This window comes from Enhydra lutris, unplaced genomic scaffold (assembly GCF_002288905.1).
Source record: "Enhydra lutris kenyoni isolate GAN:26980312 unplaced genomic scaffold, ASM228890v2 scaffoldscaffold4, whole genome shotgun sequence".
In the NCBI taxonomy this organism is placed as follows: Eukaryota; Metazoa; Chordata; class Mammalia; order Carnivora; family Mustelidae; genus Enhydra; species Enhydra lutris.
This window is the reverse complement of record NW_019154088.1, coordinates 60,454,569-60,481,557: the sequence shown is the minus strand read 5'-3', so window position 1 is coordinate 60,481,557 and position 26,989 is coordinate 60,454,569. Positions and strand designations below refer to the sequence as shown.

General features: G+C 44.6%; 1 protein-coding gene across 1 annotated transcript in view; it reads right to left on the bottom strand.

The window, feature by feature from the left end:
• The window catches only part of LOC111158098 (farnesyltransferase, CAAX box, beta), a 65,590-nt gene that overhangs the window by 16,425 nt on the left and 22,176 nt on the right, over positions 1 to 26,989 (bottom strand). The window contains 6 exon segments of the mRNA XM_022519944.1: positions 5,550 to 5,636; positions 10,571 to 10,654; positions 10,745 to 10,845; positions 10,847 to 10,892; positions 19,294 to 19,385; positions 21,592 to 21,664. Coding sequence (XP_022375652.1) covers positions 5,550 to 5,636; positions 10,571 to 10,654; positions 10,745 to 10,845; positions 10,847 to 10,892; positions 19,294 to 19,385; positions 21,592 to 21,664 — 483 coding nt within the window.

Genomic DNA, 26,989 nt, shown 5'->3' with positions numbered 1-26,989 from the left:
CTTTATTACTTATCAAAATAAACTTATTTTTAAATGACAACTTTCTACATATTCAAATTAGCCATTTATTATCATAGTTATTACTAGGGGTTATAATATATTAATAGTGTATTCTCTAGTCATAAAAACGTGCCTGATCTTTGGACCAGCAATATGGAGTCATTTCTAGGAATTAATCCTACAAAATAAGTGAAAATGTATTCAAAGAGCAGATTAGAAGAATGTTTACCATATTCCCATTTATAACAGTGAAATATCAGAAACAACTCAAGAGCTCAACAGTAAGGGACTGGTTATAGAAATTACAGCACACTGTACAAAAGAAAACCACTCATTTAAAACGATGCTATGAAGTATATTTAAAGATGCTCCAAATATATCACATGACAAAAGTTATAAAGTGATAATGTACAGTATAATTTTTCTGGAATTCTAAAAAGATATACACCAACAGAGTGGTTGGTGGTAGATTCCAAGCAGTCTGAATGTTCGTCTTTTTGCTTGCCTATAATAAATGTTTTATCTGTGAAATAAAGAAATTTTCTTTTTAGTATATTTTCCTGTAACAGGGCAGGACTTTACTTCCAGTGATCTCCAAGAATGAACACGGGCTCGTACTCTGCAGGTGTGTCTGCCTCCCAGTACCAGCTGGAGAATAGGTGCACAGGGGGAGGAGCGCTTACTCCAAAACTTGGCAGGACTTCCAGACGAAAGAGAAAAGAAGCAGTAATCCTGCCCGTCTTCCAGGTACCTCTCCTTAGAGGCCTGGCCTCCCGGGAACTCACAGGCCATGTTCAGAGCAGTCCCCGGGCCCAGGGACATCACAGTGCAGAGCGCCAAGTCAAAAACAGGCTACCGTTCCCTGCACAGACCCCTCAGCACCTCTGTCCCAGGACCCCGCCACCCCACCCCCAAGAGGAGAGTGTTCCTTCCTCACATTTGGCCACAGGGAGGGTAGGAATAGCTCAAGTGTGAAGAGTGTCATGAGTGAGGAACATCTGGGGACCTCTTAGCATTTTTCTTTTTCTTAATTTAGCTTTCAAACAATTTTTTTGAATTAAAAGAATAAATTCTGTTAAAGAATAAATAATGAGAAGTAAACCTCCTGCCCACCCTAGCCCCCAGACCCTCTCACCGGCAGTGACCACTATCAGTTTCTGCACCTCTGCCTCTTTCCCTCTCTCTCTCTCTACACACACACACACACACACACACACACACACACACACACAAGTACAAACGCACATGATCTACATTCCACTTTTCCTCCCTTTGATATGCATGGGAGCAATTTTAATCATTGTAAATTAGTAAGTTGAGTAAAATTCTTCAGGAGTGTCTTCTAGCCAAACCTAACAGAGTGAGCACAAGAGCCCAGTAAAAGAAAAGGCAAGGAATTTAAAAAGGGATAAACTCCAAGGGTAAAGAGCATAGGAGAAGATATACACACAGACAGGAGATAACAAAATTTTGAAAGCCAGGAAAGGAGAGAGATAAGAAGTAACAGACCTAACAGATTAGAGAACCCTACACCAGCCCGGTGAGCAGGAGGCAACACAAAGCACGGTGATATGCTCCAGCAGAAGGACCAGGAACTGGAGACGCAGGACCCCTCGCCCTCCAGAAGCCGCATGAGAAGGAAACAAGTTAATTGTTTGCAAATGTATGTAAGAATAAGTTAGATCCCCTGGTGCCCAGCAGGTGAGGACGGGAGGTTTCAGGGGTTTAATCAAGAGGGTCTGAACTCCAGGATATCCAGCACAGAAGAGAACAGGAGGGAGGTACCACACTGAGCAGGGGAGTGTGTGAGAATCTATAATCTGAACACAAACAGCCCCCACCCCGTTTCCTCCTAGTATTTCACAAAGCGGGCTGCCAACTTCGTACCGCAACCAGGAATCTGGAAGACGCACCACAATGGAAACTGATAAGCCCAAGGGGCAAAGCCCAACGGGGTAAAAGTCTGAATGCTGGCACACGCAGCTCTCTGCCAGCTTTTTAGCACTCGGCTCCTAAATCTGAACACCAGGCATTTCTGCAGTCTCTAATACGAAAAAGAGAGAGTGGAACAGACACACAAAACTAAGCTGGAGAAATGACACAGGGAGCAGAAGGAAACGTTTTAGATAAAATAGTATATGAGATAAAAATACTGCAAGAATAAAACATGCCTGAAACAAGAACAGGAGAGTACATAAAAAAGTATTTCTTTTAGAAATGAGAATAAAATAAGCTCTGGAAAATTTAAAATAGAATTGCAGAAATAAAACCTCAACAGAAGGGAATCTCTCAGAAAGTACAATAAGAAAGATTAAGAGTTTAAAAGTAGGCAAAATAATCCGAAAAAATCAGAAGACCAACCCTATGTATAGGAGGTTATAAAAAGAGCAAACACAGAAAACAGAGGGAAAGAAATTATCAAAGAAATAATAAAATAACGATTCTTAGAACTAAAGTATATGCCATTCCAGACTGAATATACCTGCTGAGTGCCAAAAGAAAAATTTTTTAAAATCCGTATCATGGTTCATCAGCATCAAATTTCCAAACAGCAAGAATAGATTTCCAAAAACTTCTAGGGAGGGAGATATGGTGGGACAGAGAAAAAGAGAAACAAAACATAAGCGTCTGCCTTCGGCTCAGGTCGTGATCCCATGGTCCTGGGATGGAGTCCTGCATCAGGCTCCCTGCTCAGCAAGAAGCCTGCTTCTCCCTTTCCCTCTGCCTGCTGCATCCCCTGCTTGTGCTCTCTAAACACACACACACACACACACACACACACACACACACACAGGATTGGGACTACAATGGCATTGAGAGGCAGCAGTTACCATAACAGGTTTTGGCTACTTAAACTCCTTGCATTTCAGCTTCATATCAAATTCAATATCCCACCATTTTACATACAAGGAAACTATGGCATAGAGAAGTGAAATGATTTGTCCGAAGCTACTAAATGACAAAACTGGGATTCAAACCAGGTAGTCAGAGTTCCGCATCTAGTGAGTGCCTACCAATCCAATCCTGCAAATACTAGTTATACACTCTGGACAAAATACACAGAAACAACTTTTCCCAAGGGCTCAGTGGACTAAAAAAAGACAGGCAGATTTTGGTGGGAATTTAAAAGTTGGAGCAGACAACAGCAGGCAGGCAGTCTCTTCCCTCCCCGACCCTATTTTTTTTCTTCCCAGTTTGCCCTGGGATGGCTGCGGTCACCCCGGTGGTAGCAGCGGCAGGTCGGAGGGGCCAGTGGAGGGCAGTTGAAACAAACAGAAAGCCCACCATTTTCCTGGTAAGAAGAACCAGGCTGATGGAAACTGTGGAGGAACACCAGAAAGAGGAGAGCTAAAGAAGGAAAACTCCAAATTCCATGTTTAAATGTGTACCTGACTCCAGATCACACACACATCAGGCAAACTGAAAGCAGATTCTGACCCAAGAACTGACCAAAGAGCCAAACCCACTGCCCGGTACATGTGTAACAATCTGTACTTTGAGTCTAACCAAGTTGATTGCTGCTAAAACAAAGCCATCAACACTCTTTAGAGCAATCTAACAGAATCCAGCCTCTACGATACAAGACCACAATGTCTAAGATACAATCCAAAAATTACTTGACTTACGCAGAATCAGGAAAATGGGACGCCCCAACTCCAAGATAGCCAGATGCTGAAATTACCAGACAAGAATTTTAAAGCAGACATTTTAACTATGTGTTTACCTCAGGGAAATGGAAAAAAAAATACACTTTCAATGAATAAAAAGATGGGAAATCTTAACTGAGAAAGAGAAAGTATAATAAAGAACCAAACCCAGGCAAGTTAGCTCAAAAGCCTATACTCTCAATCTCTAAACTATGGCTACCTTACACCAGTGAGTATTACATGCCAGGTCTTCAGTAAATGTTGGTTATTATTATTGTAAGCCTTTTCCACAATTATACTGGAAGCCAGAAGATAATGGAGGAATGCTAAAAAAAATTCTGAAGGAATATAGTTTATATAGTATCCAGTTTAGAAATCTCTAACCAAATAAAATCTCAATCAAGTGTGAGACTAGAATAACCATTATGCACAATCTTAAAAATTCATCTCTTACGTGCTCTCTTTTGGGATCTACTGGAGTATGTGGTTCATTAAAATGTGTAAGTAAGCCAAGAAAAAGGAGGGCAAGGGCTTCAACAAAGGAGACAAGTGAAGTGAATTTCATGCTGAAAGGAAGCTTCTGGATACCTGCTGGGCAGCAGGCTGAGAGCAATCTGTCCAGACTGAAGCAGGAGGGCACAGTGCTCCAGGAAGGAGAACTCAAAATACACTCACACACACACACACACACACACACACGAGAACTGATACATTACCTAAAGTGTTTGACTTAATGAGAGTGATTTTATAGCTCTCGCAGAAAATCTGGGAATAAATTCATGATGTATGCATTTTTAAAAAGAGGTAATGACTAATTCCAGGAAAATAAAAATTATCTAGGAAAGTAAATATGACCATAGTTTACCATCTGATATACCTGTAAATTATATTTCCACAGTAACAGGTACTACTTTGGTAAGAATAAAAACATAAAAAACAAAGTAATACAGCTTGGCTAACATTCCATATTAGTACACAGGTATCTACCATACCTTCCTTTTTCTTTTTTTTAATCATGAGATACTTGAAATGTCTAGGAAAGTATAGCAAATAATATATAGAACGTACATGTATGTCACACCTAGCTTTAACAGAGTCATATCCACTTCAGTCTCTCTTTTATTTTAAAGAAATGAACCATTACAGATACAGTTGAAGTTCCCTGTGGAGATGGGTAAACATCTCCTGATTTCATTTCCTCTGCTCTCCCTGAAAAGTAATCATCATCCTGAATTTGTTTTTATATTTTTATATTTATATATTTTTATATTACCACATGTCATTCTTCCTATAAATATAGTATTAGTGTGCATGTTTTCAAATTTTAAGCAAGTGTGCTAATAATCTGCATGTTTTAACATCCTTTACTTTAACTCAGGGTTGTTTTTGAGGATTTATCCGTCTTGATACACGCAGCTCTGGTTCATTCATTCCAACTGCTATCTCATATGGCAATGTGACTACACCACGGCTTGCTTCTCCCTCTTGTGCTTATGAACATTTAACCTGTTTCTGGGTTTTTGCTATTACAAACAAGTCGCATGTTGGTCTCTTTTGTGCATGTGTGTGAGCTTCTGCAGGTGTGGGGTTACTGGGTCATTAGCAACGGCATCTTTAAGGTATTACCAAGTTGCTCTCCAAACTGGTTAAATCCATTTAGATGCCCGCGAGTACTGTTTGCACAAGGTTTTGATCCTTGCCCATCTACACAATAACACAACACTGAAGAAAGTTTGGGGAAAAAAGAAAACTTTTGGAGCATTTCTGAAAGGCACCATGCTACAGCCCCAATCCGTCTCTTGTAATTTTAGAGTCCCTTCCATTCCTTTATCATTTTCTTTATTTTCAGAGTCTTGACCACCTGCTTTCTAAGAGGCCAGGACAAATCCCGGCATCTCTCACCTTGCTATCCATTCGGCCGTGCCCTCAAAGAGGTCTGGAGTGATGATGTTGGTCAGAGAAGCTACGGAGGCAGCACAGTACGCGCTTCTGGAAGGACAGAAACAGAGCGGGGAGAGTGTTAAGCTTTAAGGAAGAGCTAAAATAGGGTTCATTGAACTCAGGCGGACTGCTCTCTCCCTGGTAAGCTGTAATCACCTCCTGTCCTCACTCTTGGCACTCGGTCAGTCCTCCCGGGTCTCCAACTGAGAGGCTGGACATTCTATTTGGATAGAGTTGCTCACAGCATGGCTTCAGTGAAAGAACATGACATTCTAGTCTCCCTACCTCCACATGGTCAAATCTACATCAGAGGAAATAACAGCCAGATCAATTCGTGTCCAAAGTGAATTCAGCTCTTCTTTCAAAGACCTATCGTGGTTCCCAAACTTCCACAGTGTCATTCATTCGGCTATTTCTGATACACTCATTCATTCGATGTCAGTAATGTTTCAGATCCAGAATTTCTGTATATGGAATGGACACGTTAAAGGTTAACTGTATATTTTTTCTGCAATAGACACGCCAAAGCAGGGCACCAGACCCTAACGGCTGCTGAGTCCAGACGAGAGGGACAGGAATAGAGGAGTCCACTCGCATACTTTCCTTAGAAAGTACTTTGTACAAAAAGAACTTTGATTTCAAGCACCCCACCAGTACGTGTACACACACACACACACACACACACACACACACACACACTTTTAAATAAAAAAGAAAGAGAACTTTTTTTTTTTTTTAATGTTATCCTACTTGATTTGGAATAAGTCTTCCCATTCCATCCTGCCAGCCCTAATTCTTCTCAGTACACATTTCATTTCAGCTTCTCTCTCTATTACAGAATATATCTACAAATTGTGTTTTCTTTCCTTCTATGCCCTTTTCAAATATCCAGCATCTCAGCTCCATTTTATAATGAAGACAGTTTGTTCTAATTCTGCTTACAGATCCTTTCTAAGGGCTCCTGAGGAATATAAAAGGGAGGAAAGAGGAGGGCCTAGGTTCTGTATCGTTCAATATGGACATAGCTACTAAGCCAAACTTACGGGGTATCCCAAAGACATCTGTACAGAAGCTGCAAGCTTATGATATTACACCAGCCTTTGCATCGGCCGGCTCACGTTGGCCCCGACATAGCAGGGGCTGAGTTACTCCAGCAGACAGCAAAAGCATGCGAGAGTCCTACGTGCCAAACATTATTACCCACCAGAAGCTAACTTCAGAGGTCTGATCTCACTTCTCTCAGGTTTGGAGCCTCTCAAAGGGGTTCCACAGTATTTGCTCTTGAACCTTCACATAACCTCTGAGGTAGGGAGGCAGCCAACCACGTAGTTTGCCTCTCGCAGACGGAAGAACTAAGACGTGATGCCAGAAGCCGCTAGTCCTAGATCGCACACTGAAACGGGGAGCCAACAAAACCCACCCCTTTCGTGCAGTTTCTTCCTCTCTCCTTCTATCCAGTCATCGCATCTCTCAAATTTGTTCACTACTCCCCATCCTCTCTACTGTCCTCCAAATCCAAGGCACCGTTCCCAGGATCGAGCTCCTGCCTGGTCTTCCTCCTTCCAGCCCTGAACCCAGAGGACTTTTACTAAAACACTGCAATCCACTCACTGCAACTGGGAAAGTTCTAATAAAATATAGACCACATCCTATCACTCCCTACTTAAAATTGGTCAGTGACTTCCCACTGCTCTTAAACTCCTACTTCAGGACCCCTTGGTCTGCTCCCAGCCTGTCGTTCCAGCTTCACTGCTACTGCCCACGAGGCCCTCTCCACTTCAGCCACACAAAACTGCTTTCTCGAGCCTGCTCTAGGCCCTGTCACCTCAAGTTCCATGAATGCTGGGTCTCTGTCTGTCCCCTACTCTCACAGAACACTCCAGGTTCTCCAACCTAGATAAGGTCAGTAGTAAATAACTGCTCCTTTCTGAGAACTGAGAAAGGGTGGCAGGTGCTAGGAGTTCACTTCGGTTTGGTCCCTGGGAGCACACCTGTGTCGTAAAGCCCCGAAATAACTCATCCTGGAGACTATCAAGAATCGTGACAGACAGGAAAGATCACAAGGACATTGTGTCTAACCCAGAATGAGGCCTGCTAGCCTCCAGACGCCCAAATGTGCCCTCCCCCAACCTCCACCCATCACTGCTGGTCAAACCCACTCAACACGCACTCTGGAGTCCTGGCGGACACTTTCAGGCAAAGGACAATTAAATACCAAGCAAGAAATGTTAGGGGTGCCTGGATGGCTCAGTGGGTTAGGCCTCTGCCTTTGGCTCAGGTCATGATCTCAGGGTCCTGGGATGAAGTCCCGTATCGGGTTCTCTGCTCGGCGGGGAGCCTGCTTCCCCCCTCCCTTTGCCTGCCTCTCTGTCTACTTGTGATCTCTCTATCAAATAAATAAATAAATAATCTTAAAAAAAAAAAAAAGAAATGATGGAACTGGGATACGAGAACGCAAAGCAAGGAAGCGTTCGCCTCTCTGATCCTATGCAAACGAGAAGCATGGCTGAAAGGGAGCACGTTAGCAGAGGAGCTTCCATACAGGTGAGATACAGCTGCAGGGCTCTTGGATGGAACAGATAGTTTTTACTGGAGAAGTTTGCTAGCATTTGTCTAGCAGATATAAATATGAACACAGAAAAAACCTGCGCTGGAACTAATAAGCTGGAGAATAATCACATCTGAAAAAGGTATGTGATACAATGCAAAGCAATCTGACTTCGCCTCGTAATGTCAGAGTTTTAAAAAGCTAAATTTTGGGGCGCCTGGGTGGCTCAGTCATTAGGCCTCTGCCTTGGATTTGGGTCATGATCCCAGAGTCCTGGGATCCAGCCCCGTGTTAGACTCCCTGCTCAGTGGGAAGCCTGCTTCTCCCTCTTACACTTCCCCTGGCTTGTGTTCCCTCTCTCACTGTCTCTCTCTGTCAAATGAATAAATAAAATCTTAAAAAAAAAAAGAAAAGAAAAAGCTAAATTTTGAGATTGTGCATATTCAGTTGGACTAGTTGTAGAACAGAAATGAAAATGCGGTATCGGGGGTGGGGAGACAATTTTTAACCTTTACCTTAAGAAGAGTCAACACAATACTGCTTTTCCTCATTAGTCATATTGGCTTTGTTGGTGTTGACAGGGTTAAACACACAACCACAGTCCCAGATGGAGTCACTTATGCTAAGCCCCACATCACCAAACTGAAACCTAATCACAGTTTCGGCTCTTCAGAAATGAAGTCTTAAACCAGTTCATCAGGAAGCACTTGATGAGCGCTGATTAGGTCACCTGCCTGACAGAACCCTGCTATCCCTGAAAGGAAAGTAACCTCGTAAAACTGACCCACTTGTTTGCCTTGTATAACTTCCCTGTTCCCTGTCCCTTCTTGATATGGTAGAAATATAGGTTTGGTCTTCTTCCAGATTGCTGGTACAGCGCTCCTGAGTGACAGGGGTGACAGGAGAGTCTCTAGTGATTCAGAACAAGCCCTGGTGAAGCACACCTGCATTATGCTAATGAGGTGACTCCCGGAGGATGGGCCACTTGCCACAGAAACTGACCCCATGACTAGAGGGTTGGCAGCTTCAGCCCCGCTCCCCTGAGGAGAAGGGCTGCAGATCAAGTTAATCACCGATGGCCAACAATTTCACCAATCATGCGTACACAACAGAACTTCCATAAAAACCCTAAATGATGGAATTTGGGGAGCTCCAGGTGGTGAACACAGCCAGGTGACTGCTGGGAGGGTGGCATACTCCAGCTTCATGAGGACAGAAATTCCTACACTCCAGATCCTTCCAGACCTCGCTCAATATACCTCTTCATCTGGCTGTTCGTTTGCATCCTTTATAATATCCTTTGTAATCAATCAGTGAGTTCTGGGAGCCGTCCCTAACATATTATTGAATCAAAGAGGGGTCATGGGAACCTGATTTGTAGCCAAGTCAGACAGAAGTGTGGGTAACATGGGGACACACAACTTGTGACTAGCATCTGAAGTGGGGGTGATCTTCTGGGACAGAGCCCTTAACCTGTCGAATCTGAGCTAAATCTGGTTAGTTGATATCAGAATTTAACATGAGAAAAAAGAAAACAAACAGACGTTTGCTGTTGGAAGTGTTGTAAGAAATTGTTTTTCCAGGGGAGGACAGATTTTTGGTTCGAGTAGATTCATTACACATGTTTTCCTCCCCCTTTGCTTTCAACAACAGTTAAGCCAGAAAATGAATCAACTTGTATAGAAGCTAAACACATTTACAAATGAGGCAATAAGATGGCTTTGTTATAGAAAGCTCAAAAAAAATGTATTTCTCTGACTAAATAGTAAGAATTTGGTATAAAATCTCAATGATCCACCACCTTTGAGAAATGACTTAGTGAACTCCACATACGTATTCAGTAATCTCCTATCAGATGAGTGAACTACTTGCTAGGTACATTAGATCACTCCAGAGTAAAATAATAATTTTGAGCCAACTGATTCTAATCAGTAACTGAAATTCTATTTCCCTCAACTCTACTAGCCCCCAAGGGTGTTTGAACCTCCCAAAGCAATTTTCATAGAGGTGATAGACATTCTCATGATTTCTTCAAATCCATTCAGAAAATATTTACGAGGTCCCTACTGGGCTTCCTTCTCCCTTCCTATCCCAGAGAGATGAAAGATTATATTATGCCATACAGTTATTACATATTATGCTATGTCATTTTCTACCAATCAAATAAATTTTTGATTCTGAAAAGCATTTGATTTTGTTCCTGTCTTACTTATATTTTGACATTTACATAGGAATCAAGGGAGAGCAACACCTGAGGATATCGGTCTCACATTTGCCATGATTATGAACTGTGTCCCTGACATGTCATTCCACGGGTCATTCTGTGAGACAAAGCAGCATATTTTTTCCATGGTGCTCCTTGGGGTTGGCATCTCCAATGGCAGATGAGCTCTGGAATCTATGGGTGCAGCAGCCTGAGAAAAACCCCACTCACCTCACATCCACCTCACCTCCAACGTGCATGAGAAAAGAGCCATCGGGCTGCTTCAACGAGTACAAATACTGAAGAAGCTTCTCCCTGAGAAACAAGCAGCCGAGAAGCAGCAATGATCAGTGCAGTGTCAGCAGGGGGCCCCTCTGGTGTCCCGCACCCTGGCTCTGGCCATACCTGTTAATGACGTCATAGGCCTCCTCGGTGCCGATGATGCAGAGTGCGTTGACGGCGGCATACGTGGGTGCAAGGTGCGGGTACTGGCCAGGGCCCCCCCCCAAAGCCACCTTCTGGACTTTGACACAGCTCCAGGAACTGACACACGCTAGGTACATAGCCAAATGGAAAACCAAAGTCAGAGAGCATTCATTTCAAAACAAGTTCCACCACAGTCCATGACTTTCCCTCAAAGGGGGAAAAAGAAAACCAAAACCTCTCCTCTCAACTACTGAACATATACTGAATATAATTAACCTCTGAAAAGGGCCTCTCTCCCCTGCTATTTTGAATGCCTTTCTTTCTGAGTTTTGCATTTAAGGACCCACCTAGCTGTGAAGCAAGGAGCAAAAGACCGGGCAGAGACCACCAGCCTTTCACCAAACTGGGGATAAGTCTCATGCTTCTCGACCAAATCTTTCCCATACTTTTCCCTCAGTTCGCCATGCCGCATCTGTGTTGCCAGCCCTTTCTCCTTACCTCTGAGGTCCCTAAATCGAATTTTGTCGAAATTGTGATAGCGCCCAACCTCTCTCCATGCTAACCACCCCACTCTGGGGCCACCACCTAGGCCCACCCAGGATATTTAAAGAGATGTCTTCTCACTCCATTGTCACCTAAGCCCCAGGAGCTTCTGACTTTTATTCTCACCACCACCAAGAAAGAAGCTTCTAGTGGAGTCTGCCTTCATGGTTAGGAGAACAAAAGGAGCGTGGACTTCTAACACGCTCACCTCAGTTATGGCAAACTTCAGCACTGCTGACTCATATCACACAAATGCATCCAGCCTGTAGGCTTTTGGAGAATTAGTCACACTAATCCAGAGAGGCTCCAAGTCCCCCACCAAGGGAAATTGTTTTAAGGGTTTGCCTCCAAGCACGGCATTGGGTTGCCCAGAAGTTACATTCTTGTCTGAGGTCAAACTGACGGAGCCCCTACTTATCCAAGGTCCTCTGAAATTCACCGGGAAGGGGGTGCCCCGGAAAGTCCTGGTTATTGAGCTCTTTCCCCACAACTCAGCCGGGACCATAGGCTCCCTATTCGGACAAGTCTGCATTTCAGAGAATAAGCTGCAAATCTCTGTCCTAGTGCTCAGGCAGCCTTCTTCCCCCAGACTCTTTGGTCTTGTTCTTTCTTATCTACTGCTGCCAGAGAGACCACAGAGAGTCTAACTCATCTCTAGGGTACAAGCTTATTACTGCTTTTCCACATCGTATCTGATGACTTTTGATTTCAGACCTTCCATTATCTCGCAGGGACAGCAACAGAAAATTCTGCTCACTCGCTACTGGAGCTCTGAAGTCTTCAAAGGTTAAAAGAAAAAAAAAATACACACTCCCTTCTATACACACTCCTTTCTATACACACTCCCTTCTATCTGCACCTCTGATTTGACTGCACAAAACACGTGAATTGACGTAGAAGCTGATCATCAGAGAAGGAAGACAGTACTGTGGCATATTTGTAATAGTGATTAATTTTCAATGGGAAAATGAGTTTGTTCCTAACATATTTTCCAAACCTTCATTAATTCATATCCTATTTCCTGGAAACAAATACCTAATAAATTAATGTCCTGACAAAGGCTGGCTGGACTGGCATACAAAGACTTTTCTGTATCACAAAAACAAAAGGTTTTAGTTGATATAAAGCTTAACAGCACATTAAAAAAAAAAAAAATGAAAAGAAAAAGAGTCACCTAGTCATCCATTCTCTTTCCCAGCTCTCAAGATAGAATTGTGCCAAATCCAACACCCCTGACCCTGTAGCCTCATGTCTGGTAAGCCGGGATCTGAATGTACCAGACACCTTTAAATCACCCCTCCATGCCAACCTCCCTCAGCTGATATGCAGCATCTGACTGGCCATGGGGCTACACTGGGGAGCAGGGCTGGGCTTTTCTGGACTCTCAGATGCTTCCATATTACAGAACATTCTGCTCCAGAGGCTTTCCAACGCATACGGTAAGGAACTGGCAAACTGACCACGAAGCTACCAGCCGTCATTAGCAGAGTTCTTAGCAACTCTGAAAACCAAAGTGTGAATGAGACTTCTATCTTTAGAAAGGGGGAGGAAAAACTTATCTGAGAGAGCAGAAATTCACCACCTAGTTAAAAACAAAAACAAAAACAAAAACAAAAAAAAACCACAAGCAGGAAACACAGTGCAAATACCAAGAGTGGCAGACTTTCTGAAGAACAAGTTTTCATGCATCGCTCCTTTAGTCCTGTGACTAAAAGGGCAAGGAGACCAGTTTGCTTTCAAGTCAGTGAGGCGTTTCATTCTAGCTAACGTGACAATTACCCACTGAGTGGGGGACTATCTTTAAGATGAGGGATTTTTAAACCCAACACGTGTATCTCACAAACATTGGAGAGCGAGTAGAGACAACAGAGATATGAGAAATAAGCCTGGGCCTCCATATTTTTACCAAATTCCCAGATGATGTGAATACACCCAAATTTGAGAACCACAAGTCTTAGCTGAGCAATCAGAATCACTTGGGGGATGTTTTTGAAAAACCCAATGCCCGTGCCACACTAATACCAATGAAATCAGAATCACTGAGGATGGGACCCAAGTGGCCGTATTTTTTTTTAAATTCCCATGTGGCCCCAATGTACAGCCAAGTACCAATGCCTGTGAAACTTGAGTGCACACAGAAACCACCCAAGAACCTTGTTAAAATGCAACTCTGATTGGGGGTGGCCGGGTGGCTCAGTGGGTGAAGCCTGTGCCTTCAGCTCAGGTCATGATCTCAGGGTCCTGGGATTGGGCCCCGCATCGGGTTCCCTGCTCAGCAGAGAGCTTTCCCCCCTCTCTCTGCCTGCCTCTCTGCCTACTTACGATCTCTGTCTGTCAAATAAATAAAACTCTTTAAAAAAAATGCAGCTCTGATTAAAGTGAAAAACGGGCTAGGGTGGGGTATAAGTCTATAAAACATATATGTGCAAAAGAAAGTAAAATTTAAGAAGTGACTTAAAACCATAGGTTGGGAAATATGAATCCATCTGAAATGGGAGCACAGTTAAAAAAAAAGAAAAAAAGAATAAGACACTAAAAAGGAAATGTAAAATTTAGCCTGAAGTATAAGCAAGCTGTGGGGGAACACCTGGAGCTCCCTACATTGTTTCCCCTGGCGCTGGAGTTTAGTTTAACAGTCCTGTGGGAAAGGAGCTCAGAGCGGGAGACAAACCAGGGGACTCTGGACTCTAGGAACTAAACTGAGGGTTACAGAAGGGAGGGGGGGGGGAGATGCAGTAACTGGGTGAGAGGCATCAAGGAGGGCACGTGTAGTGATGAGCACTGGGTGTTATACGCAACTAATGAATCGTTGAACACTACATCAAAATCTAATGATGTACTATATGTTGGCTAACTGAACATAATAAAAAAAAAAGTAAAAATAAATTAAAAAATAATTTTAAAAAAATGCAGCTCTGACTCCAAAGAGCTAGATGGGCTTGAGTCTGCCCTTTCAGCAAACTCCAGGTGACAGCCAGGCCACTGCTGGGGAACCACATTTTGGGTAGCAAAGATCTGAGCTGTCCAATAGGTTGCGACTAGCCACATGAGGCTATTTAAATTTTAAACTAAATTCATTAAATTAATTTAAACTTAAGCTCCTTGGTCACAGAAGCCACACTGCAACTGTTCAATAGCTACACGTCCCAAGTGGCTCCCACAAAATAGAGAACATCTCCATTACTGTAGAAAGTTCTACTGAACATCAACACTCTATCATTCAACTGTGAAAAAGTCTGTGAAACCTATAAGGAGATCAATTCAAAGCAGAAGTATCAATGATTAACCGTCAGCCTCAGAAGGGGTTTACTTGGACTTTAAGGTGATGGTTGAAGACTGACCTAAAGTGGTTGATTCTGGGCATTGCTGTCACCAACTTGGAGGAAGTACTCTAAAACAAGCAGATAATTCCAAAGGACCAGAGAAACACCTCCAAGGTGAGAATTAAAGTCCAGAATAATATAAAATTAATCAGCAGCACATAAGAATAAAACAAATGAAATACGGACATGATAATACACTTAGGGATAGCAGGAGTGGGGGATGAGTAAACCATATAAATATACTATGGGAAAGGACTAGGAATATAGGAGAAAAAGGACCAGAGATTAAGTCCCGTGAGTCGTGAACATAAATGAGAATACTTCTTAAGAGCATCATAAATGCAACACTGGGGGCGCCTAGGTGACTCAGTCAATTAAGTGGCGCCTTCAGCTCAGGTCATGATCCCAGAGTCCTGGGATCGAGCCCCACATTGGGCTCCCTGCTCAGTAGGGAACCTGATTCTCTCTCCCCCCCTGCCCCTCCATCCCTCTCGTGCTCTTTCTCTCCCACTCACTCTCTCAAATAAATAAATAAAATCTTAAAAATAAATAAATAAACACAGTGCTGGCCACAACTACATTTGGTTCAAGCCTCCATTTGCCAACTCAAAAGAGGTTCAGGTTAGAGCTGTAAAAATGGCTAAATATCAAAAACGTTAAAAGGCTTAATATGACAGGCAAACACCAAGAAGAAGCTACCCAGCAAAATATCTCAAGCGTACAAAGGGTAATTGTACAAACTTTCCGGTAAAGAAATGAACACCAACACTAATCCACAGCACCAGAATTTAGGTCAGATTTAAGAAAACCTTTAGCACCAGAACGGGTCACCGTGGACAGAGAAGTTACAAAGATGGTAACTTTGGAAATAGCAACAGTTATCCTTGAGCAGGATGGCTTGGGAGGCGAGGCCAATACAAGATGGATGCCCGGACATCGGGCTTCCTCTAGGATGAAGTCTTTTCGAATTTCATACCATAAAACAACTTGAGCTTAGCATGAGAAAGAGGAAAAGTCCTTCCTGAGCAGAGTCTGGCAGTGAACGGGTCAAAGGCAGGTGGGTTCTGCACCGACCCCAGGAGGCCAGTGCTGCCCTGGAGAGTCTGACACGTCGTCTGACCTCCCCAAGCACAGCCATCCTCTAGACGCTGCTGCTCTGGAACTACGGTCAAGGCTGCAGTGGGTCATTTTAGAACAAGGCTTCTCCACCTTGGCACTACTGACATTTTGGACTGTGTAGCTATACATTGTGGGAACTGTCCCACTGGCAGCACCCTTGACCTCAACCCATTAGCCCCCAGCGGCTCCTGGCCAAAAAAGGCCCAGAACACAAAGGACGAGATGAGGTATCTTCATAGAAAGGTAAGGAAACAGACAAATTATATTTTAAAATTAAAAGGAAAAATATTTAAAGAGCTATTCAGAGGATCAGCTACTAATAGCCTTTTGAAAGGGAAACAGTAGAACACTACTAACACATGAAAAATGAAATTTAGTATTTGGAAAAACCTCATAAGCAGAGAAGTCCTAAAACAATTAAGTTAAAGACAATTTTTAGATCTTACAGTAGCTAAAAACCTAACTTTGACAGTGCAGCCATCTCCCTGTGATTTCACTTTAATTTTCAGTAACAAAGCATGGGATCGTCATTACCTTCCCTGCTAAAATCACTAAAAACAAATGTATTTGGTCTAGTTCCAAGATATTAACTTATTTCAGGTAAACTCATGCAAATTTGTGGATACCATCTCTCAAAAGTGGCAAGCTAAATTCCTACCTATGAATATACACACTGTCCTTAAAAGGTCTGAGGCCAGCAGGAAAAACCTGGCCCTTCCTGGCTTCATTGGGCAGTCAAAGCAGCTGAAAAAGCGATTTTGTCCACTAGAGGGAACTCAGCTTGCCATACAGTTCCCTAAACACATAGAAGAATGACACTGAACAAAACAGGAAAGAGGAGAGAGAGAGAGAGAGAGAGAGAGAGAGAGAGAGAGTGTGTGTGTGTGTGTGTGCGCACGCGCGCACTAGGTGGCAGAGTGGGGAAAGAAAAGGGCAGGAAAATAATACTCCAGACCTAAACTCTGTACCTAATACCTGTATGAAGAAGGGAACAGAAATGTGACCACATTTTCAAAGCGTTTCTTTTCTCTGTGCAAAATGAACAAAAAAGTAATATCCTATATCAGATTGTCTTTTTAAAATCCCCATATTTTTACAGACATCATTAAGATTTCTCTGTATCTTACTAAAAGTAGTTTATTTCCTTATTTGTCAAAGCTAAGCTCTTTAATAACAGATATTATCTGCCCCTAGAATTAACTATCTGCCAAGCACAAAATAAAATTCATTATTGGAAAGTCTAAGTAATTCTTTAAAAGTCTGTTAAATCAATGCTCAGAAGAACCACAAGTAAAGATTCTAAGGCAGCTGGACAGCAGAAATTCTCATCCACTATCACGCGGTTCCTGAAATTAGAACTAGCTTTTTAGTACAAAAGCATCCTTTTAACTACAAAACAATAAAATAAATAACATTTTAAAATATGCACATAACCCCACCATCCAGAAATAACTACTACCAGGTGTGTATACCTTCTGGTTTTCTCTATGCACATAACCAGCTATTTTTTAATCTACAGAAGTTGAATCCTTTTAACTACCTTTTTTCACTTAAATCGTGACCATCTTTCTACATAAATGTAAGCATTTTAAAGATGTTATTTATTTATTTGAGACAAAGAGAGAAAGCATGAGCAGGGGGGAGCAGCAGAGGGAGACGGAGAAGCAGACACTCGCTGAGCAGGGAGTCCATATAACATTTTTGTAAACAAACATGCACTTTACATGCATACATTTTTACTAAAGTATAATGGATATGTAGCATTTTATTAATTTCAGGTGTACAACAGTGTTCCGTATTTGTACATATTGCAAAATGATCACAGCAAGTCTAGTTAACATCTGTTGACGTCAAATTTTTAATGGCTGCACAGTATTTCACTGTACACTCTGCACCATATTTTACTTAAGCTCCAAATATACTTTAACACATCCCTACAGGGGATATTGGGGCTGTGTCCAGTCGTTCACTATGAAAGACCCTAGAAAGGGGTCCTCTCTTCCTATCTGACGTTGCCTAGAAAGCTACTCTGACACTTCCTTCCTCGGCAAGGCCTCACCTATACGACAGCAAGTCTACAACCTAGAACACACTCAGAATCGATGCTGACCCAAGTCTGATCTGCAGTCTTCCTAGTCAGGAATTACAACCTCCTCCCTCGCACACCTGTTCTTGCCTGCCCCAGAATCCTCCATTTCTTTTTTTCTTCTCTCATGTGCAACTCTCCCATTCTCCTGCTGTACCTCCTGATTGTGTATGTGTGGGGGAGAAACTTCCCAAACACTCCACAACCCCCCACTGGTATTTCAAAAACACATGAGCCTTTGACAATTAAATTCCTGGTATTGCAGAAACTGGGTCCAATTCTACTTCCAGAGCTAGAAGGAACGAGGGTTGTGGCAGCATCGTGACGAGGACAATGTACATTTTTCCTCTCCCTCAGAAAGCATCATACACATCACAAGGGTTAATTGCCTAATTCTTTATTATCTTCCCCATCCACAGTCATCACAAGACACCCTGCCCAGGAAGGCAAGAATGAGAGGTCATTGTGAAGACAGAATGAATGAGACAATGTGTGGTTCTGTTCTTCTGACCTGACAGCGTGACCCAGGCAGGGGCACGGTGACCAGGCAGTGACCAGCGCGGGGCCCAGGCTAGCCTCCACGCATCCTCATGCGGCCGGTTCTGTGGGCTGCGAGCAAACGACCCTGGCTCACGGGACTTCCCACCTTGACTCCTCTCCCTCAGGAGTGCCAGGGGAGCAGAGGAACTCCAGATGTTATCAAGGGAAGGTGCACTCTTTCTCTTTCTCTCTCAGTGAGAACAGGGGCATCAGATCCAATCCCTGGCTGCCCTTCCCCATCCCAGGTATCCCAAAGACTGGAGTGAGGACAAGGTTCTGCTTTAAAATCTAAACTGTGACGAGCTTCTAAGGACGAGGTGCCACAGTCATTCCCAGAACACCTCCTGCACCAGCAGTCTGGGGACAATCTCAGTTGCTTAGATCTCTGTTCATAAATCAGAAGTTTAAGAAAACTGTGGGTCAAGGCATTGGCACCCCAAGAGTGTAACATATCTAATACCATCGAGAGCTACACTGTCCCCCAGGTCCTGGTGAGGGGGACACCTATGGAGGTGTTTATGGAAGGCAAAAGCATTTTTGTTCATGGGGCTGGCACATGCTTCCCCACAGAAGCTACTCGAATTCATACTGTTCTTTCTGGCAAAATCATGTCTTTCAGAATTGATGATGAAGAACTTTCTCAAAGACCAGAGCAAGAGTCAAAAGAAAAGGCCACAGAAGAAACCAGAATCCTTCTCTTGGGAGTTCAAAGTCTTGTTCCACCCACGAGCTTACAATAGGCTTCTAAAGTGGAGGAGTTTCAGGAAGTTCCTGGGGTCAAGGGGAGGGCAAGGGTATGCTTTGCAGCATGATGCGTTTTCATTCAAAATAAGTAAAACAGAAACAAAACAAAAAGAACCCCCAACTCAAAAGTGAATTTTCAAAGAACAGCCCAGATTCCCAGAAGCCAGACTCACTCTGTGGCCACCATCTGGGGGATGGGTTCATCCAGCAGTTCCAAGCTGTGCAGGATCCAATAGCAGAGCCATGGGCGGCTGGCATCCAGACACTGCGAAAGGCACAGGGGAGAAAACACACCCCGTATTCAGAATCATTCCAAGACGCTGCTGACAAGGCGGCATCTGTCTCACCCCGGCAGCCTGGAAAGGGGGAGGAGGGCACCCTATGAACAATAAGTGAATGAAGGACGCTTTGCTTTGGGCCCCAGTCAGCAGCTGAAGTGACCATAAGTTGCAAAAAGGACAATGGGACAATGGGACAAAGACATTTACCTTGAGGCCACGGGGTCCTCCCCTGAGAGGCACCCAACGAAGGCTCAGCAGAGGAGCACCCACATGCTAGGAAGCTAAGTGATGCTGTTTTCCCAGTGTAGACCCGAGGAGATCCAGGCTCTCAGAGAGCCATTTGCTGGATTAACTCATTCACTGATTCAACAACTATTTGGTACCTCGTTGTGTGTGCCAAGCATTTTATCAGCTACAGGGACACAATAATGAACAAAATGTAGTTCCTACTCTTGCGATGCTTGGGATACAGAATGTGTGTTCATCTGCAGAGGAAGAGGACTCTAGACAGATGCATTTAAGCACGAGTTACCTTAGGGCTTTCTGGAACAAGATGGCACATAACACAGGTGTGCATGTACCTGAATGACGATACGCACTGCACTGGGCAGGAGCCATGTGGAGGGAGCACACGAAGAGCCTAATTCTGCCTCAGGGGCTGGGAAAGGCTTCCTGAGGTGACGCGTGAGCTGCTTGAGATCCCAATTCAACCCATAAACACGGAGCGAGCATTCAAGGCAGGCAGGCAGGGAGTCTTACTGCTCCCATTTTCCAGATTAAAAGTTTATAAATGCAATCCAGAGAGATTAACTTTTTTCAGATGACAAAGACATCAAATGTCAGAGCTGAGATAAGAAGCCAGGTTTCTGGACTCCCACTCCAGTGCTCTTTCCACCGGCCCAAGCTGCCCTCTTCACAAATGCACTGACTGTCCCTAGCTGGGGCTAGGCTGCCACCCGAGGAGCACTGGGTGTGGATCCTGCCTGCCTGGGCTGGAGTCCCAGCTCCTCCTCTTAGAGCTATGTGCTTCTGAGCAAATGCCTTAACCCTGCGACTGACCTACCTCATGTAGTAGGTGAGACAAGTTGGTGAGATGAGGCATGGTAAGCTTTCAGCCCGCCGTCCAGCCGTTGGCTGGTACGGTATTAACCATATCAGGCTCACTGCACCCTAACCACAAAGGCCCTGCGTTAAGGATTGAAAACTTTGACCCCGAGGCCAAGTCTAGCCCGTAGGCATGTTCTGCCTGTTCCTTGTAGCATTTTGTTTTTTTAATTAGAATTAGTTGCAACATGTAGGCATTGGGAGAGTCACAGAGAAATCTGGATGTCTGGCTTGATTTGAAAAGAGAGGGGAAGAGAGATCTGGCGAGCGTGGGTCCGCATTCCTGGATATCAGCACCTGGCAGGAACAGAGGGAAAGCTCGGTGCCCAGGTGTGCCTCAGTCTCCCTCCCACCTGCCCACTTCTCTTATTTATACTACCTGCTTAGATCTACAGGCATTTCAGCTGGCCAATCCCTGTTGTAAATAATCAAATGCAGACTCCCCCAAATAAAAAAGCAAATTAGAAGCAGGGCTGCTGTGTATAAAGTGAGGCAGGAAGACTGGAGCCCTCCTGTTCACATTCATCCCCTGTCTGCCACCTTCCCAACATCCTCCCCCACTCCTCCACCACCATGCGCTCCCCTGAGGCCCCTCTGGGGAACCCCAGGGCTCCGAGGAATGTGATTTAAAATGCACTCTAAGCATGGGCATTTTTATAGTGTTCAACTGTGGAAGTCCTCACTGGGATTTATAAACTGATCCTCTGACCGGCACAGGATTAGATCCGCTTATAGGGCAAAGGATTAGGGATGGACAGTAACTGCCTTCTAGGCAGCTGACAAGCGGTGGCCAGGAAAAGTACGTGAACCCCTCACCATGATCTAATGGAGGAAGAAAGCTCCACCCCACCCAGGGAGCTCTGTCCCTCCTAGGGGAAGACACCACTAGAGAGCTAGCTCTGCCCTTTCAGGAGGGGGAGTCCCGGGCTCTGCGGGTCTGGGCTCCTGCGTACCTGGCTCCTGCCACAGCCATGGGGTACAAAGAGCGACTCCGCAGCAGGCCAGGCCCATGAGTGTCTCACATTCCAACAGGAAAAAGGACTGTCTGCCTGACCATTCAACTGCGCTCCTGAGCAGCGAGCTTACCTCGTAGGCGTCTGTCAGCTGTCGAAGCCCTCTTTTCAGATAATGGAAGTGCTTCTCTCTCTGCAAAATCAGCCTGTAAAGACAAAGAGCTTGGAAAGTTAGTCTTGGGGCGCCTGGGTGGCTCAGTGGGTTAAAGCCTCTGCCTTCGGCTCAGGTCATGATCCCGGGGTCCTGGGATTGAGCCCCACATTGGGCTCTCTGCTCTGCAGGGAGCCTGCTTCCTCCTCTCTCTTTCTCTGCCTGACTCTCTCCCTACTTGTGATCTCTGCCTGTCAAATAAATAAATAAAATCTTTAAAAAAAAAAAAAAAAGGAAAGAAAAGCTAGTCTTACGCTCCTGCTCCCTGCCCACTAGAGAACATGCGTGTGCACACGCATACACTCTCAGCTTCAGGATGCCGCACTCCCTGTGGTTAACCAGTGGAAAAGCAGCATCTTCTTTAGTTCCCAAGGGCAGCTAAACCAGACAGAAGAGGCCAGCACCTGAATGTCCCTAAAGTGTCTGAAAATGTGCTGGCCAATGTTGTGGGTGAGTTCCTCTCCTTCATGGTAGGTGACTTTGGGCAAAGTGAAAAGCCACCAAGGACACACATGGCCAGGTGACAACAAACCATCCAGAAAGCTCCTCCAGGTTCTAACTGTGAACAGACACCTTGCAGCTCCCCACCCTGTGAGCAATTTCACCCTGAGCCGCACTCACCACTTCCCTGAGCTGTTTAGCCTCTGTCGTTCCAGTCATTTCTTCTGGGGTCACTTCTCCGAGGCGGGTAGCGTGTACCCTGCCTGTTCCCCAGCTGTGCGTCTATGACTCCCTCCCCGAAATTCCACCTCCTACGTGCTGACCCATTGCCCTGGCTGGAGGACCCTATTTGTATTCCGCAGCCAGTTGGTCTCCTTGGCAGATCAGCAATTCTGGGTGTAAGATGGAATGTGCTGCCCATGGCCACCTGCACGGGCAAGGCCAAGGACAGGGGCTGCGCTTCTTGCTGGGTCTCACAGCAGAGGCCTGTGATTGTGGGAGGAAGGAAAAAAGAACGGAGTGGCCAGACAGTGCCTCTGCTTACTAATTCCACGAATGAAAAAAGAACCATTCTCCTTTCTAGGGGATCAGTTCTAAAACGATTGACTGAACTCCCTCTGTATTATGCCCAGAGTACGATCATTCCTGTAGTCTTTACCTCAAAGACTCCCCCAGTTCAGTGCTGGAAATGCGTTAGAGACGTGAGTGGCTACAACGTGAGAAACAAATGGGCAGGGGCCATAAAGGAAACACAGGTAAAATAATACCAAGGCTCTAAAGGGAAGGGGTGGGGGCATCTCATGCAGAAAGGAATGATCAGGAAAGGCTGTGTGCAAGAGGTGGAACATGAGGTGGGCGGCCCTGCAGAAGGAGAAAATGTTCACGGGTAGAGATGGTGAGGAGAGGAGGAGACGCCAGCCAGAATGAACAGCAACGAAAAGGCTCAGACCAGGGCTGTCCAAAAGAACGTCCCGCAGTGATGGAAATGGACCTGTGTTACTCAGCAGGCAGACTCCAGTCACATGTAGCTAGTGAGCATGTGAAATGTGCTAATGTGGCCGAGGAGCTGAATTTCAAATTTTATTTAATTTGAACTGCTTTCAGTTTAAACAGCTGCAGGAGACACAGGCTATTGTACTGTGCAGTGTGGGTATTCAGGTGCAAGCCATGTGGGGGATTTGGCCTGAATATTAAGAATACAATAAAACTGGTCAAAAAGGCAACTTAAGCCATTTATAAAATGGGGTCTGGGATGCCACCTGAGGAATTTCGACTCAATTTAGTAGGCAAAGGTAGACCCTGAAGGTTTTGTGTATTTTTTTTTCACTTAAGCTATGTTGGTTTTTGTTTTGTTTTGTTTTTTAAAGATTTTTATTTATTTATTTGACAGATGACAAGTAGGCAGAGAGGCAGGCAGAGGGAGAGGGGGAAGCAGGCTCCCCGCTGAGCAGAGAGCCCAACGCGGGGCTCAATTCCAGGACCCTAAGATCACAACCCAAGCTGAAGTCAGAGGCCAACCCACTGAGACACCTAGGTGACCCTGGGTTTTGTTTTTTTTTTTAATTGAAGTAGAGTTGACACACAATGTTAATATTGTAATAACCTAGTAATTCAACAAGTTTATGCATTAAATTATGCTCACTCAAGCATAGCTACCACCTATCACCATGTAATGTGATTACAATACCAATGATGACATTCCCTATGCTGCAACTTACTCATTCCAGAACCAGAAGCTTGAATCTCCCACTTCCCTTCACCCATTTTGCCTTCCCTACACTCCTCTCCTCTATAACCACCAGTTTGTTCTGTGTATCGATGGGTCTGTTTCTGCTTTTTGTTTGTTCATTTGTGTTTTAGATTTCACATATAACTGAAATCATGTGGTATTTGTCTTTCTCTGTCTGACTTATTTCACTTAGCATAATACTCTCTAGCTCCATCCATGTTGTTACAAATGGCAAGTTCTCATTCTTTTTTTATAGCTAGGTAGTATTCCACTGTATAGCTACACCACATCTTTATCCATTCATCTACTGATGGACACTGAGGTTGCTTCCATATCCTGGCTATTATAAATAACGTTGCAATAAACACAGGGGGGCATATGTCTTTTTGAATTAGTGTCTTTGTCTTCTCTGGGGAAATACCCTGTAGTGGAACGACTGAATCATATGGTGATTCCATCTGTAATGTTTTCAGGCACCTCCATACTGTTTCCCACATCAGCTATGACAGTCTGCATTCCCACCAACAGTGCACAGGTGTTCCTTCTCCCCACATCCTCACCAACACTTGTTATTTCTTGTATTTCTGAATCAAGCCATTCTGACTGGTGGAGGTGAAATTCTGAGGTTCTGAGCTGAGAAGAAAATGACCCAAACTACACATTAGAAAGATTATCTGGCTGCAGTAGGTATTCAATATGTGTTTACAAACTGGGCCAAGTGAAAGCACGAAGTGTGGAGGGAGGTGAGGTGGAAAGACAGGGTAGGGTGGTGCTCAGAGTCAACCAGGGCAGAAGTACTTCGATACTTAAGGGCTCAAATTAGCATGGTGACCCATGGGCAGGTGGGCTGATAGCACAGGAAGTGTATTTGGGTGACAAGGTCAGTGGCACTGTTGGAAATACATGTAAGACTCAGGGGAGGGCTCCAAGTGACACAGACGGTGAGTCATTTGTCTGCACGTAGGTGACAGATAAAGCTGCAGGAGTAGAGGACAAAGCAGAGAGAAGAGCCTGAATGCTGAACGAGGGAAAGACCCATCCTTATGGGCTTAGAGGGCAAGGAGTCAGAGGAAAGAGTTAGAAAGTCACATAAGTGGGAGGAGGACAAAGGCAATGTCATGTCATGGGCAAAACAGGAGGAGAGAACTCCATGGAGGTATTTAACCATCACAAATGCTGCAGCAAGACTGAGGAAAAAGAGAACAAATGACAAAGTGGCTGGTGACCTTCGAGAGAGTTCAGGGAGCAGTGAGGGCAGATTCCAGAGCAGAAAGGATAAGAGAAGGCCAGACTCGATGTCTCTTTCAAGGAGGTCCAAGGGCCGGGACTCTGAGAGCCCACTGTGTACAGGCCAAGTGTCCTGCAGGGGGTAGAAGATGACTCCGCTCCCTAGAGCTGCGGCCCAGAGGTAGACACAGACGAGCCAGTGGCAGTGACAGCCCTGGCCGAGAACAAAGCGTGGCAGGCTCTAGCAGCACACAGCAAGGCATGCAGGATCAGAAGAAACTTCCCAAAGGACACAGCACTGTGTCAAGGAATGAAGGAGACCACAAGGACATGAGTTAGCCAGCCAAAAGAAGGGAGGGTGTGGGTGTTTCAGGAAGGGAACAACGCGGCACATTTGTGTAGGTTTAGTTCAGCTGGAGCAGAAGTACAAGGCAATGAGCCCTGAGAACTCAGCCTGGAGAGGTACAGAGACACCAGATCACAGGGGACTTCTAAATGCATCAAAAGTCACTGTGCTGTCAACATCAGATGACCCTTGGGAAGTAAAAGGAGCTGTCACAGAAAGACCACATATTGTACTATTCCATTTACATGAAATGTCAAGAAGAGGCAAATCCACAGAGACAGGAAGTAGGTGAAGCGGGTGCCAGGGGCTGGATGGGAACAGAGGAATGGGAGGGTGGTGGCTAAAGGGGACAGGGTTTCTCAGCGGGATGACAAAAATGCTCTAAGATGAACTATGGTGATGGATGCACAGCTCTGTCCATAAATTAAAAACCACTAAGTTGGATACTTTAAATAGGGGAATTATACGATATCTGAATTGTATCTCAAAGCTGTTACGGAAAAAAAAAAAGGCAAGTGAAAAAAATTTTAAGGCAGTCATTGAAGTACTTTAGGCATGGGAAAGACATGGTCAGATCTGCATTTTCTAGATCCCAGGAGCTGCAGCATGCTGAAGAGATTGGGGTGGGGATAAGACTAGTGGCAGGAAACCAAACCCACAATCCAAGCATGCTGTGATGTGTGTGAGGGGAGAAAGACAACAGACTGGCAGCCTGAGGGGGCGCTGGGGGGAAGGCAGGCAGTTCAGCCAGAGGAGGGGTAAAAACTGCTGAAGACATACAAATCACTATGAAATCACATGAAAAAATGTTTATCATCACTAGCCATCAGGGAAATTCAAATTAAAACCACATTGAGATACCACCTTACCCCAGTTAAAATGGCCAAAATTAGCAAGACGGGAAACAACATGTGTTGGAGAGGATGTGGAGAAAGGGAAACCCTCTTACACTGCTGGTGGGAATGCAAGTTGGTGCAGCCACTTTGGAGAACAGTGTAGAGATTCCTTAAGAAATTAAAAATAGAGCTTCCCTATGACCTTGCAATTGCACTACTGGGTATTTACCCCAAAGGTACAGATGTAGTGAAAAGAAGGGCCATCTGTACCCCAATGTTTATAGCAGCAACGGCCACGGTCGCCAAACTGTGGAAAGAACCAAGATGCCCTTCAACGGACGAATGGATAAGGAAGATGTGGTCCATATACACTATGGAGTATTATGCCTCCATCAGAAAGGATGAATATCCAACTTTTGTAGCAACATGGACGGGACTGGAAGGGATTATGCTGAGTGAAATAAATCAAGCAGAGAGAGTCAGTTCTCATATGGTTGCACTTATTTGTGGAGCATAACAAATAGCCTGGAGGATATGGGGAGTTAGGAGAAGGGAGTTGGGGGAAATTGGAAGGGGAGGTGAACCATGAGAGACTATGGACTCTGAAAAACAATCTGAGGGTTTTGAAGGGACGGTGGGGTGGGAGGTTGGGGGAACCAGGTGGTGGGTATTAGAGAGGGCACGGATTGCATGGAGCACTGGGTGTGGTGCAAAAACAATGAATACTGTTACACTGAAAAG